The 14,343-nt window shown below is 49.1% G+C and overlaps 1 protein-coding gene across 2 annotated transcripts in view; it reads left to right on the top strand.

Annotated features, from left to right (window-relative positions):
• Window positions 1-411: 411 nt before the first annotated feature.
• The window catches only part of OPA3 (outer mitochondrial membrane lipid metabolism regulator OPA3), a 58,938-nt gene continuing 45,006 nt past the window's right edge, over window positions 412-14,343 (top strand). The window contains exon 1 of one of the 2 annotated variants that reach the window (XM_054540715.2): window positions 412-771. In XM_054540715.2, the coding sequence (XP_054396690.1) occupies window positions 630-771 (142 nt within the window). In that variant the 5' untranslated portion in view covers window positions 412-629. The remainder of the gene's footprint in view (window positions 772-14,343) is intronic. The other variant, XM_002829415.5, reaches the window with a different exon arrangement.

The following is a 14,343-nucleotide window of genomic DNA, read 5'->3' as shown; positions in this document are numbered from 1 at the left end:
TTTACACTCAAGATTAGCATAGAAGCCTCACAACAACCCAAAGAGGCAAGTGCTATTAGGATTCCCATTTGGTAGACGGTAATACTGAAGTCCAGAGAGGTTATGCCACTCATCTAATATTACACAGCGAAGCAATGGCAGAGCTGGGATCCCAACTAAAGTCTACATGACCACGTGGCTTCCTCTTAATCCCAATGAGCGCCCTAGCTTGCAGAGGAAGGTGTATTTGGGGCTCATAGGACTAATTAGGACTAATTGGGGCTCACAGGACTAATTAAGACTAATTAAGAGCCTCCTTTGGGTGGGGACGCCAACTCGGAACGTGACCTCACGAAGGAGCACAGTGACGTTGGCCAAGGCGGGCGTGGGAATCCACACGCCTTCCAGCATCCGTTTAACGGCACCACCCCGACCCGCCTCACTTCCGTGTATATTTGCATATTCAGCGAACGGACGTCGGCACGTCAGCGTCGACGGGGTGACGTCAGGATGTGCCTCTGAAGTTTCCCTCGAGCGTACGTACATACGTACTGACGCACGCATGGCCACGAGAGGGCGGGGGAGGAGTGAAGAGGTTGAGGCGCCCCGCCCAGTCAGCAGGGTTGCGCGTGCCCTGTGAGACCGCCAAGATGGTGGTGGGCGCGTTCCCTATGGCGAAGCTGCTATACTTGGGCATCCGGCAGGTCAGCAAGCCGCTTGCCAACCGTATTAAGGAGGCCGCCCGCCGAAGCGAGTTCTTCAAGACCTATATCTGCCTCCCGCCGGCTCAACGTGAGTCTGACCCGAATTCCCTCCAACCTTTTTCCTTTCTCCAACCCCTGTCAAGTGGTTGCTCAGGGGATGGACTTCTGTCTACGACCAATCACAGCCCGAACCGGCAAAGTCCAGTGGCCAATAGTGGGGGGCTTCTGATAGAGGGGCGTGCGGGTAGCCCAATAGTGAGGGTGGGGCGTGGCGTAAGGGGCGGGTCAAGGCGCCACCGCGCGAGTAGGAAATGCCAACCAATAAAGGAAGAGAGCGCTTGGAGACTGATGCCCTGTTAAACCAATAGTGTGAGGGATGGGAGAAATTTGGACGGGGCTTTCCAGGATAGAGGAGCTAGGGGAGGGGCTGAGGAGAAACCGGACGGGATCCTTTGCCCGGCCGTCCTTGGGCAACTTCATTTCAAAAGCGGCACCGTGTGCCTCAATTTCCCCACTGATCTAGGAGGTGCTTGTATACCCTCCGTTTAGGACGTCGACGTGCCTCAGTTTTACTATAGTCAATAAGTCTGGATTAGGGGCATGGTTCGGGGGTGAAGTCTGGGTTCTGGAGGCATGGCCTGGGAATCTGGAAAAGGACTTTGAACCAGAGAGGACATTCATCTGTGTACTCATTAATGCGCTCATACGCCGTCCTTTCATTCGGTTGACAGACTATGCGGCCTTTTTGCTCAGCACTGGGAGATACACTCCTGATCCATCACTGTCAACCCAGAGTGGTTGGGAAAGTGGGAGCCCCGGAGCTCAGAGGAGCTGGCTGACCCAGGGACCTGAGGCCAGCAGGGCTGCCTAGAGGGGGCCGCCTGAGCTCAGATCTAAAGGGCATAGTAAGGTCCGGCGCGGTGGCTCACACCTGTAATACCAGCACTTTGGGAGGCCGAGGCGGGCGGATCACATGAGGCCAGGAGTTCGAGACCAGCCTGGCCAACATAGTGAAACCCCGTCTGTACTAAAAATACAAGAATTAGCTGGGTGTGGTGGCGCACACCTGTAATCCCAGCTACTTGGGAGGCTGAGGCAGGGGAATCACTTGAACCTGGTGGAGGCTGCAATGAGCCTAGATTGTGCCATTGCACTCCAGCCTGGGCGACACAGCAAGACTGTCTCAAAAAATAATAAATAGAAATAAAGGGCATAGTAAACACCCAAAATATAAACTACTTTAAAAAGGTGATCTTGCCGGGCGCGGTGGCTCACGCCTGTAATCCCAGCACTTTGGGAGGCCGAGGTGGGCAGATCACGAGGTCATGAGATGGAGACCATCCTGGCTAACACGGTGAAACGCCATCTCTACTAAAAATACAAAAAATTAGCCGGGCGTGGTGGCGGGCGCCTGTGGTCCCAGCTACTCAGGAGGCTGAGGCAGGAGAATGGCGTGAACCCAGGAGGCGGAGCTTGCAGTGAGCCGAGATTGTGCCACTGCATGCACTCCAGCCTGGGTGACAGAGCAAGACTCCGTCTCAAAAAAAAAAAAAAAAAAAAAAAAAGGTGATCTGTGTGCTACGTGGGACATAAAATAAGGGAATTTAGCATAATTGGCTGGGTCAGAGAACCACTGAAACCGCCTTTGTAAAATTATGACTGACACAGTGAAACAGATCTAACTTAACTGACTCCATCTTGCTTCTAACCTCCAAGCTATCCTTGTTCATTCCTGGGCGAAGGCTGAACTAACTTTGGGAGAGATTTAGTTTGTAGTTTATAGTTTAAACAAACATGGTAACAGCCCTTTCCCAAAGCAGACCTCCTTCTTGTCTGGCGACTTAGATTGCCTTTGTAGGACTAACATTAGCCACAAGATTAGAAATTATGGTTTAGGAGTCATGCAGCTGGAGGATACAAGATTCTGACGCTCCCTAAACTGCTCCTAAGATCAGTGCTTGAGATATTTCACAGACCCTGCACTTGATGGATCAGCTGGCCTTACCCAGATCAATAAACTGGCTTATCTGATCTTGTGGCCCCCCCAACCCAGGAACTGACTGAGCGCAAGAAGACAGCTCCGACCCCCTATGATTTCATCTCTGACCAATCAGCCCTCCTGGCTCACTGACTTCCCCTCACCCATCAAGTTATCCTTAAAAACTCTGCTCCACCGAGATCGCGCCACTACACTCCAGCCTGGGTGACAGAGTGAGACTCCATCTCGAAACAAAAACAAAAACAAAAACAAAAAACAAAAAAACTCTGCTCCAGCTGGGCCCATTGGCTCGCGCCTGTAATCCTAGCACTTTGGAAGGCTGAGGGAGGTGGATCACCTGAGGTCAGGAGTTTGCGACCAGCCTGACCAACATGGGGAAACCCCGTCTCTACTAAAAATAAAAAAGTTAGGCGGGCTTGGTGGCAGGCGCCTATAATCCCAGCTACTCGGGAGGCTGGGGCATGAGAATCGCTTGAACCTGGGGATGGAGGTTGCAGTGAGCCAAGATTGCGTCACTTCACTCCAGCCCAGGCGAAAGAGTGAAACTCCACCTCAAAAAAAAAATAAAATAAAAAATAAAATAAAAATAAAATCTCCCTGAATGCTCAGGGAGACTGATTTGAGTAATAGTAAGATTCCTGGCTGGGTGCGGTGGCTCACGCCTGTAATTCCTGCACTTTGGGAGGCCGAGGTGGGTGGATCATGAGGTCAGGAGTTCGAGACCAGCCTGACCAACATGGTGAAACCCCGTGTCTACTAAAAATACAAAAATTAGCCGGGTGTGGTGGCGCACATCTGTAATCTCATCTACTCAGGAGGCTGAGGCAGGAGAATTGCTTGAACTTGGGAGGCAGAGGTTGCAGTGAGCCGAGATTGTGTCACTGCCCTCCAGTCTGGACAACAGAGCAAGACTGTCTCAAACAAACAAACAAAAAACACTCCCGCACAGCCAGCTCTGCGTGAATTACTCTTTGTCTTGCAGTTCTCCTGTCTTGATGAATCAGCTCTGTCTAGGCAGTGGGCAAGGTGAACCCCTTGGGCGGTTACACACCATTCATCCCTCCATCCATTCATTACTTCCTTTAGCTGGTATTTTGTGAGCCTCTGCCCTGTGCCAGGCCTTGTGCTGGCAATGCTGGCGAAACAGCAGGGACCAAACCAGCACCAAACTGTGCCCTCAAGGAATTCCTAGTCCTGCGGGGGACAGATGTATCCCCCAACAGTGGGCAGAGCTGAGATGGGGGAGCCCACTGGGCACCTGACGTGGCATGGGGTTCAGGGAGGGCTTCCTGGCAGAGGAGACATCTGAATTGGGACCTGAAGGGTGAGGACAACACCGGGACAAGGAGCAAGGAAAGTACTGGGGCAGAGGGAAGAGCACACACAAAGCCCACATGGTTAAGGGAGTGCACCATTTTTCCCCCTCTGTAAGTTTGGATGCTTAAAGTTTGCTTTCAAGGGCCCAGAATTCTTGGTTGTTCGGTGTTTGGTGGGGTCTTTGTTGGGGCTGCAGCTCTTAGAATGGGAAAGTATTAGATTTCACAGTTACCAAAGTGATTTCCTGTTAGCCATCTCATTTGACCCCCACAACTGTTTTGTCCCCATGTCCGGAAAGAGGAATGACTTCCTCTGGTTTATAGAAGGGAAAATGGAGGCCTTGAGGGCAGCAGTTAATTGCTCAGGTCATACGCAGAGATTTGTGCCAGAGGCGAGACTTTGGACACTGAATTCCTAGACCCAGTTTGTTTCCTGTCTCTGCCTGTCTTCCAAACACTGTGACATTCTTAGCATTGTGGTTTAGAAAATGGCTTCTGGGGCCGGGCGCAGTGGTTCCTGACTGTAATCCCAGCACTTTGGAAGGCGGAGGTGGGTGGATCATGAGGTCAGGAGTTCAAGACCAGCCCGGACAACATGGTGAAACCCTGTCTCTACTCAACATACAAAATTAGGCAGGTGTGGTGGCACACACCTGTAGTCCCAGCTACTTGGGAGGCTGAGGTAGGAGAATTGCTTGAACCCGGGAGGCAGAGGTTGCAGTGAGCCGAGATCACGCCACTACACTCCAGCTTGGGTGACAGAGCGAGACTCTGTCTCAATAAATAAATAAATAAATAGGCTTCTGTGCCGGGCGTGGTGCCTCCCACCTATAATCCCAGCACTTTGGGAGGCTGAGGCGGGCGGATCACCTGAGGTCGGGAATTAGAGACCAGCCTGACCAACATGGAGAAACCCCGTCTCTACTAAAAATACAAAATTAGCCAGACGTGGTGCATGCCTGTAATCCCAGCTACTCGGGAAGCTGAGGCAGGAGAATCGCTTGAACCCAAGAGGCAGAGGTTGCAGTGAGCGGAGATTGCACCACTGCACTCCAGCCTGGGTGACAGAGTGAGACTCCATCTCAAAAAATAGTTAAAAGATGAAGTATATTAGATAGCAATAATTGCTCTAGGAAAAAAATCAGGGTTGTAGAACAAGGAGTATTTAAAGGAAGGCTATAAGCCTAGATAGGATTATCAGGGAGAACTCACTGAAAATATGCAAAGGAGGGAGGGAATGTGCAGCGTTGGTATCTGGGGGAAGAGACGTTCCAGTCCAGAGGATCCCACATGCACACAGGACCTGAGGCATGAGCGTACCTGGCACACAGGACAGAGGAAACTGATGACGGGAAAGGGGGACAGTTTGTATGGGGCCTGTGGGTCACTGCAAATGCCTTGGCTTTACTCTGAGTGGAACAGGACTTACTGGAGGGTTCTGTGCAGCAGAGGGACAATATCAGAGTTCTGTTTTATTTTATTATTATTATTACTTTTTTTTTTTTGAGACAGAGTCTCACTCCGACACCCAGGCTGGAGTGCAATGGTGTGATCTTGGCTCACCACAACCTCCGCCTCCCAGGTTCAAGTGATTCTCCTGCCTCAGCCTCCCGAGTAGCTGGGATTACAGGCATGCGCCACCACTCCTGGCTAATTTTGTATTTTAAGTAGAGGTGGGGTTTCTCCGTGTTGGTCAGGCTGGTCTCTAACTCCCAACCTCAGGAGATCTGCCCGCCTTGGCCTCCCAAAGTGCTGGGATTACAGGCATGAGCCACCGCACCTGGCCCGGGGAGCAGAGTTTTTAAGGATAACTTGGTGGGTGAGGGGAAGCCAGTGAGCCAGGAGTGCTGATTGGTCAGAGATGAAATCATAGGGAGTCAGAGCTGTCTTGTGCTCAGTTAGTTCCTGGGTGGCGGCGGGGGAGGGGGAGGGCGGGCACAAGATCAGATGAGCCAATTTATTGATCTGGGTGGGGCCAGGTGATCCATCAAGTGCAGAGTCTGCAGAATATCTCAAGCACTGATCTTAGGAGCAGTTTAGGGAGGGTCAGAATCTTGTATCCTCCAGCTGCATGACTCCTAAACCATAATTTCTAATCTTGTGGCTAATGTTAGTCCTACAAAGGCAATCTAGTCACCAGGCAAGAAGGAGGTCTGCTTTGGGAAGGGGCTGTTACCATGTTTGTTTAAACTATAAACTAAGTTTTTCCCAAAGTTAGTTCAGCCTTCACTCAGGAATGAACAAGGACAGCTTGGAGGTTGGAAGTAAGATGGAGTCAGTCAAGTTAGATCTCTTTCACTGTGTCAGTCATAATTTTGCAAAGGCAGTTTCAGGATTACAGGCGTGAGCCACCACGCCTGGCCTCAAAATCTAAAATATTTACTCTCTGCCCCTTTACAGGAAGAGTTTGCTGACCCTGCTCTAGAATAGTATCCCTGCCCTTGTTTTTTATGACATTGACATTGGAGCCAGTCCTCTGATGGATAGTGTGTCCCGCTGTCTGGAGTCTCCTGATTGCTTCCCCTGACTGGATTCATGTCGAACATGTTTGGCGGGAACACCACAGACTCGAGGTGCCTCCTAAGGACATCCCTTCAGGGGGCTCCTGAGGTCTATTTGTTCCGTCATTTGTGATGGTAATTTGGATCGCTTGGTTAAGGCGTAACCATGTCAAGAACCTTTCCTTTTCCTCTTAGTAATGAATAACCAGTAGATTTGTTTACAAGGTAGAGCCAGCAGGATTTCCCATGGATTGGGTGTGAGACAGCTGACTGGAGGAGGTGCAGGTTGGACAGAAAGACCTGGAGCTCCGTTAGGGACAGGTCGAGTTGGAGATGCTACCGGATATTGCAATGTACTGGCTTCTTACATTTACACCTTTTAATTACATCATTAGTGACTTCACACTGCTAATTGCCCTTTGCTCTGGCCCCCAGCCATGGCGATTGGAATTTCCCAGGGTGCACTGGCGGCCCTGCGTTCTCTCAGGTCAGGCGTCCTGAGCTGACCAATAAATCCAGTATCTGTACCTTTGGCTGAGATACTTTTGACTCAGCAGGCTGCGCCCAGCTGTCTCACAGGAGAGGCTGGAGCAGTAGCTGTGACTGCCTGAGGAGAGAACAGTACATGCTAGAAGCATAAATCATCGATGATGCACCCTGCTGGGGAGGCAAAGATCTTTTTAAACACAGAATTCCTTTGTTTAAATTATTTTAACCCAAAAGTAAAGGAGGTTGGTGATGCTAGGCAGGTTGAGGCCATGCCTGCAAAGTGCACTTTTGGTGCTCCCAGGGAGGCTGTGAGTTATCTCTGGGCAGTGGGAAAATTCCAGCTCATCTGTGTTTATTCCTTTGGAGTGCACTGGTCCTTTTTCTGGTTTATCACACATAGTAGGCAGTAGTGACTGGTCCTCCAAAGATGTCCACATCCTTATCCCAAGAACCTGTTGAATATGTTACCATGTACAGCAAAGGTGACTTTGCAGATGTGATCAAATGAAGGATTTGGGGATGGGGAGATGATCCTGAATTATGCAGGTCAGGTCAGTGTGATCACAGGGTTCCTTATAAGGGAAAGAGGGAGGCAGGAGAGGGAATGATTTGAGGGATGCTGCCCCGCTGACCTTGAAGATGGAGGAAGGGAGGCATGAGCCAAGGAATGTGGGCAGCCTCTGGAAGCTGGAAAAGCCAAGGAGATGGATTCTCCATTGGAGACTTCAGAAAGGAACACAGCCCTGCGGACACCTTGAGATTAGCCTAGTGAAAGTCATTTTGGACTTTTTTTTGGGGGCGGGGGATGGAGTTTCACTTTTGTTACCCTGATTGCAGTGCAGTGGCACGATCTCAACTCACTGCAATCTCTGCCTCCTGGGTTCAAGCGATTCTCCTGCCTCAGTCCCCTGAGTAGCTGGGATTACAGGCACCCGCCACCACACCTGGCTAATTTTTTGTATTTTTAGTAGAGATAGGGTTTCACCATGTTGGCTAGGCTGGTCTTGAACTCCTGACCTCAGGTGATCCACCTGCCTTGGCCTCCCAAAGTGCTGGGATTACAGGCGTGAGCCACCGCGCCTAGTTTTTTGTTTTGTTTTGTTTTGTTTTTTGAGAGGGGGTCTCACACGGTCGCCCAGGCTGGATTACAGTGGCGTGATCTCAGCTTCCTGCAACCTCTGCATCCCGGGTTCAAGAGATTCTCCTGCCTTGGCCTCCTGAGCAGCTGGGATTATAGGCGCCTGCCACCATGCCTGGCTAATTTTTGTATTTTCAGTAGAGACGGGGGTTTCACCATGTTGACCAGCTGGTCTTCAACTCCTGACCTCAGGTGATCCACCCGCCTTGGCCTCCCAAAGTGCTGGGATTACAGGTGTGAGCCACCACACCTGGCCCCCATTTCAGACTTCTGACTTCTGGAACTGTAAAATAATAAATTTAGGGCAGGTGCGGTGGTTCATGCCTGTTATCCCAGCACTTTAGAAGGTCGAGGCAGGAGGATCACTTGAACCCAGGGGTTCAAGACCAGTCTGGGCAACAAAGTGAGACCTTGTCTCTACTAAAAATGACAAACAATTATTGGGGCATGGTGATGCATGCTTATAGTTTTAGCCACTCAGGAGACTGCGGCAGGATTGCTTGAGCCCAGGAGAATGAGGCTGCAGTGAGCTGTGACCGCACCACTGCACTGCAGCCTGGGTGACAGAGCAAGACTCTGTCTCAAATAATAATAATAATAAATTTGTGTTGTTTTAAGCCACTGCATTTGTGGTAGTTTGTTATAGTGGCCATGGGAAATGGATACACCACGATCATTCATTCAGGTTGCTGAGGTCATTTTTTCAGAAGTGCTCAGCTCTGTGGCCATTCTTATGAATTTAGGCCATGGACTTGGTTTCAGTTTCTTTTTCTACATAGAAAAAGTTTTGTTTTTCTACATGTGATCCAAAGCTTGCTGGCTTAACACAGTAACTCTTAGCCAGGTGCAGTAGCTCATGCCTGTAATCTCAGCACTTTGGGAGGTTGAGGTGGGTGGATCACTTCAGGCCAGGAGTTCGCGACCAGCCTGGGCAACATGGCAAAACCCTTTTTTTTTTTTTACTGAAAATACAAAAATTTAGCGGGTGCCTGTGGTCCCAGCTTCTCGGGAGGCTGAGGCAGGAGAATCACTTGAACCCGAGAGAGGTGGAGGCTGCAGTGAGCCAAGATCGTGCCACAGCACTCCAGCCTGGGCAACAGAGCAAGACCCTGTCTCAAAAAGACAAACAAACAAAAAACCCATTCACTTTTAGTTTCTGTTACCTTTGTGGCTTGCCTGGGCTCAGCCAGACAGTTCTTTTGCTGGTTGCTGCTTGGCGGGCTCTCATCCAGGTGCAGGCGGAGGTGGCTGGGCTGGAGTCATCTGGAACTGGCACTGGGACTGGGGAGTTGGTTCCCTCTCAGTGTAGCCTCTGGGTCTCTCTTCTCCACGTGGTCTCTCCTGCAGGGTAGCTGAATATCTCACATGGCTGCTCAGGACTCCCCAACAGCCAGATTTTCATGCGGGAAGAAGCAGAAGCTGCAGGTTATTTAAGGGCAGGGCTTGGAACCTTCCAGCGTCATTTCCACCACACTATTGGTCAAAGCAGCTCCAGGCACAGACCACAGTGAGCGTGGGAAAGAACTGCACAGGGTGTGATACGAAGGGGTCCCTGATGGCACAGTCTGCCACAGAGTAGGCACTCTTGGCTTTAGATCTTGGCACTGCCAATTATTAGCCGTGTGACTTTGAGCAGGCAGCTTGACCTGTATGAGCCTCCATTTCCATATTTATCAAATGGGATAATAATAGAACTTATCTCCCAGGATTCTTGTGAGGATGCAGCAGGATAGTGGATAGGCGAGCCCTGGCCCGGGACATGCCCGTCTGGTTGCTACTACAGGCTACAGGGGGTATACATGGAATCCGTTTTTTTTTTTTTTGAGACGGAGTCTCGCTCTGTCGCCCAGGCTGGAGTGTAGTGGCACAATTTCGGCTCATTGCAAGGTCCGCCTCCCGGGTTCACGCCATTCTCCTGCCTCAGCCTCCCGAGGAGCTGGGACTACAGGCGCCCGCCACCACGCCCGGCTAATATTTTTTGTATTTTTAGTAGAGACGGGGTTTCACCATCTTAGCCAGGATGGTCTCGATCTCCTGACCTCGTGATCCACCCGCCTCAGCCTCCCAAAGTGCTGGGATTACAGGCGTGAGCCACTGTGCCCGGCCCTTTGTTTTTTTTGAGATGGAGTCTAACTTTGTTGCCCAGGTTTTTACCTTCCTGAGTAGCTGGGACTACAGGCGCCCGCCACCACGCCCAGCTAATTTTTGTATTTTTAGTAGAGATGGGGTTTCACCATGTTGGTCAGGCTGGTCTCCAACTCCTGACCTCAAGTGATCCGCCCGCTGTGGCCTCCCAAAATGCTGGATTACAGGCGTGAGCCACCGCACCCAGCCGGAATCCCTTCTTGTCATTACTGCCCAAGTGCCAGAACCTCTGCGTCTAGATAAAGACTTCATGCACTCAGATCCTTGCCCTGCTGTTTACGTGGTATGTGTCCTGCATGAGTCCCTCTGCCTTTCTGTACCGAATAGCACTTACCTCATAGGTCTGATGTTCCCTCAGCACCATTCAGTAAACAGTGTTTACTGTTTACTGTTTACAGCCCAGCCTGGAACCAGGCTGCCTGCTTATCTGTCCCCGCTCTGCCACTTTCTGTGTGACCCCAGAGAGAGTTATTTAACCTCTCTGGGCCTCAGTTTTATGCTTGTAATTGGGTTGTTATGTGGATATTAAGATCCATAAAACATAGGACTGTACCTGGCCCTGAAGTACTCTGTACATGTTTATTTACTTATTTATTCATTTTATTTATTTATTTTTTGAGACAGAGTTTCGCTCTTGTTGCCCAGGCTGGAGTGCAATGGCGTGATCTCAGCTCACTGCAACCTCCGCCTCCTGGGTTCAAGTGATTCTCCTGTCTCAGCCTCCCAGGTAGCTGAGATTACAGGCATGTGCCACCATGCCTGGCTAATTTTTTGTATTTTTAGTGAGACGTGTGAATATAAGATGAGATTTGGGTGGGGACACAGCCACACCATATCACTTGGCCTGGGGGATGGGGACTATGCTGTGGGGGAATTGGGCAGGCAACAGCCTTGTGTAGAACCAGGTCTCCGGCAAGGTACCTGGTGAACTAGAAAAAAACCTCCTTCTGAAGGCACACAAGCCTTTGCCCTAGGTAGAGACTGATACATTCTCCTCTGAGAATTTGTAGCCACTGACTGTCCCTCATGTGGGCTTGGAGCCTCTTTGAAAGGTCCTGGAAGTTGCAGGCTGAGAATGAACCCCTAGGGGTACCTAATTGTGTCTAAGCACCTGGAAAAGGCAAACATAAACTCTTCCTGCCTGTGCTCTCTCTGCCCAGGCCTTGGAGAAATCCTTCAGACAGAGTTCCAGCACATACAAGCTCACAGTAAAAAAAAAAAAAAATATATATATATATCTCATATATATGTATGATATAATACTGATATATATCATGATATATATTATATATACTCATATATATCATATATATGAGATATATATCTATATATATGAGATATATATATATCTCATATATATATCAGACCAACCTGACCAACATGGAGAAACCCCATCTCTGCTAAAAATACTAAAAATATATATATATAAAAATATATATATCGATATATATATACACACCACATGAAAAAAAGCAGCCACCATGAGTGAGAGCCAGCAGAAAAACATGGCAGGTCACAACCTGCAAACGTGGAATTATCAAATGTGGATATAAAATACCTAAGCTTATCTGTTAAAAGGATAAAAGAGAAGGATATTAAAACACAAGTAAAATGAAAAATTGCCAGGAAGCTGGAAAAAGAATTAAACAAAACTTCTAGAAAGGACAGCTACAACAGTTGGTGTTCAGCTCTCAATAGAAGGGCTAACTAACCACCAGATTAAACACAACTGCCAAGAGGATTGGGGAGCTGAAAGGTGCACAATATGGAGGAAAACTAGTGAGCTTTGTGGGGCGCTTCCAGTAGATGCCCAGGAGTGCTACCTGCAGGTCCTCATTTGGTGGACGTGGGGAAGGGGTGGACGTGTTTATTTTTAGCAGTCTCTAGAGTGCATTCTCACGCGCACCAGTGTTTGAAAATCACTTTGCTGGAGTCTATTTATAATCACCAGAGTGTCACATCAGTTATATTATATGGCAGCCAGGCTGCTGCTGGTGACCTCCAAACATTTATTATTATTTTCTCCTATCAAGGAAACAATTCTGAGGTTCCTTCCCTAGCATATATGTATGCATGTGTGTACACATATGTAAAATTATTTAGCAGTCAGCCGGGCACGGTGGCTCACGCCTGTAATCCCAGCACTTTGCGAGTCCAAGGCGAGTGGATCCCCTGAGGTGGGGAGTTCGAGACCAACCTGAACAACATGGAGAAACCCCGTCTCTACTAAAAATACAAAAAATTAGCTGGGCGTGGTGGCGCATGCCTGTAATCTCAGCTACTTGGGAGACTGAGGCAAGAGAATCACTTGAACCCGGGAGGTGGAGGTTGCGGTGTGCCAAGATCGCACCATTGCACTCCAGCCTGGGCAACAGAGCAAGACCCTGTCTCAAAAAAAAAAAAAAAATACATAAATAAATGAAAATATTTAGCAGTCATGTATAGCGCTAACATATAATAGTATGGTTATATTATATGCATTTAAAAACATACACAAAAATTAGAGGGATGAAACGAACATGTAAAAATTTTTAAAATAAACTTATTTATTCATGCCCCCCCCCCCCAAATATTTTTGCTCTCACTGAAAACATTTTCCTATGCAGACATTATTAAATAAATTTGGAAACTCTTGGTGAAACCCTCTGTGAGAGTCTGGCTTTGAATTTTTTTTTTTTTTTTTTTTTGAGACAGAGTCTCGCTCTGTCGCCCAGGCTGGAGAGTAGTGGCACAATCTCGGCTCACTACAACCTCCACCTCCCAGGTTCAAGTGATTATCCTGTTTCAGCCTCCCGAGCAGCTGGGATTACAGGCTTCTGCCACCACGCCCGGCTAATTTTGTTTTGTTTTTGTTTTTTTCCCCAAGACGGAGTCTCACTCTGTCGCCCAGGGTGTAGTGCAGTGGTGCAATCTCGGCTCACTGCAACCTCCACCTCCCAGGTTCAAGCAATTCTCCTGCCTCAGCCTCCCAAGTAGCTGGGATTACAGGGGTGTGCCATTATGCCCAGCTAATTTGTTTTTGTATTATTAGTGGAGATAGGGTTTCACCATATTGGCCAGGCTGGTCTCGAACTCCTGACCTCAGGTGATCTGCCCACCTCAGCCTCCCAAAGTGCTGGAATTACAGGCATGAGCCACCGCTCCCAGCCGGCTTTGACATTCTTTGTTTGTGGCTGTCACAGCTGGCAAAGACCTAAGGCACACAGTCTCAGATGGAAGAAGTGTGTCATTGGCTGCATTTAGTCTCGCTGCTCCTTTTTTAGTCCCACCCTTCATTATGCAGAGGCATTTGCTGGAATTTGCTCATGTACTCATGGCTAAATCTTCTGGCCGATTTCTGAACAGGGATCTTTTTCAGAAGCCCCTGTGTAGAGGGCTGGCTGATTTGCAACCTGAGTGCATCCCAGGGAATCTACTTGCCCTGGCCACAAGCAATATGCCAAGTGGACAGGAGAGGGCGCCCGTGTCAGCCTGGGGATGGCGCCTGCTTGAGAAAGCACCAGAGGCCATCTCGGTCATTGACCCCGCTGTATCTCTGTATTAGTTTGTGCTCATCTGTAATTAATTGAAAACCCAGCCAGTAAATGTCAATCAAACCTTAAATCAAAAGGGTGTTTTTTGCTGGCTTTTCAGTAAGGCCTCTTCGTGGTTGGTTTGGTGGCTCAGTGGTGTCATTGGGAACCTGAGGACTCCGTCTCTGCCGTGTTGGTGCTCAGGCAGTCCTCATGGCCTCAGTAGGTCTGTGGCGGCTCCAGGCATTGTGCCTTTATGTTTCATAAGGGAGGAAGTCTGTGCGTGTGTGTATGGAGGGGCGGGTGGTCAGGTAAATGAGGGTAACGCCTCAAGGAGGAAAATCCTTTTCCAGAAGCCCCCAGGAAACTCCCCTCACTGCCAGCTTACCACAACCGGGTCACCTCCCACTCCTTGGTGTATGGGAGGTTGCAGTGGTGAGTATCGGCTTCTAAACTCTAATGGAGGTGGGGAGGGTGGAATTACTAAGACAGTAGAGAATAATGTAAAGTAGCACTGGTAATCAGAAGCACTAAAGTTGTTCTGAAATCTTTTTTTTTTA

The sequence above is a fragment of the Pongo abelii genome, chromosome 20 (genome assembly GCF_028885655.2).
Source record: "Pongo abelii isolate AG06213 chromosome 20, NHGRI_mPonAbe1-v2.0_pri, whole genome shotgun sequence".
NCBI lineage: Eukaryota > Metazoa > Chordata > Mammalia > Primates > Hominidae > Pongo > Pongo abelii.
This window is presented reverse-complemented; position numbering and strand designations above follow the sequence as displayed.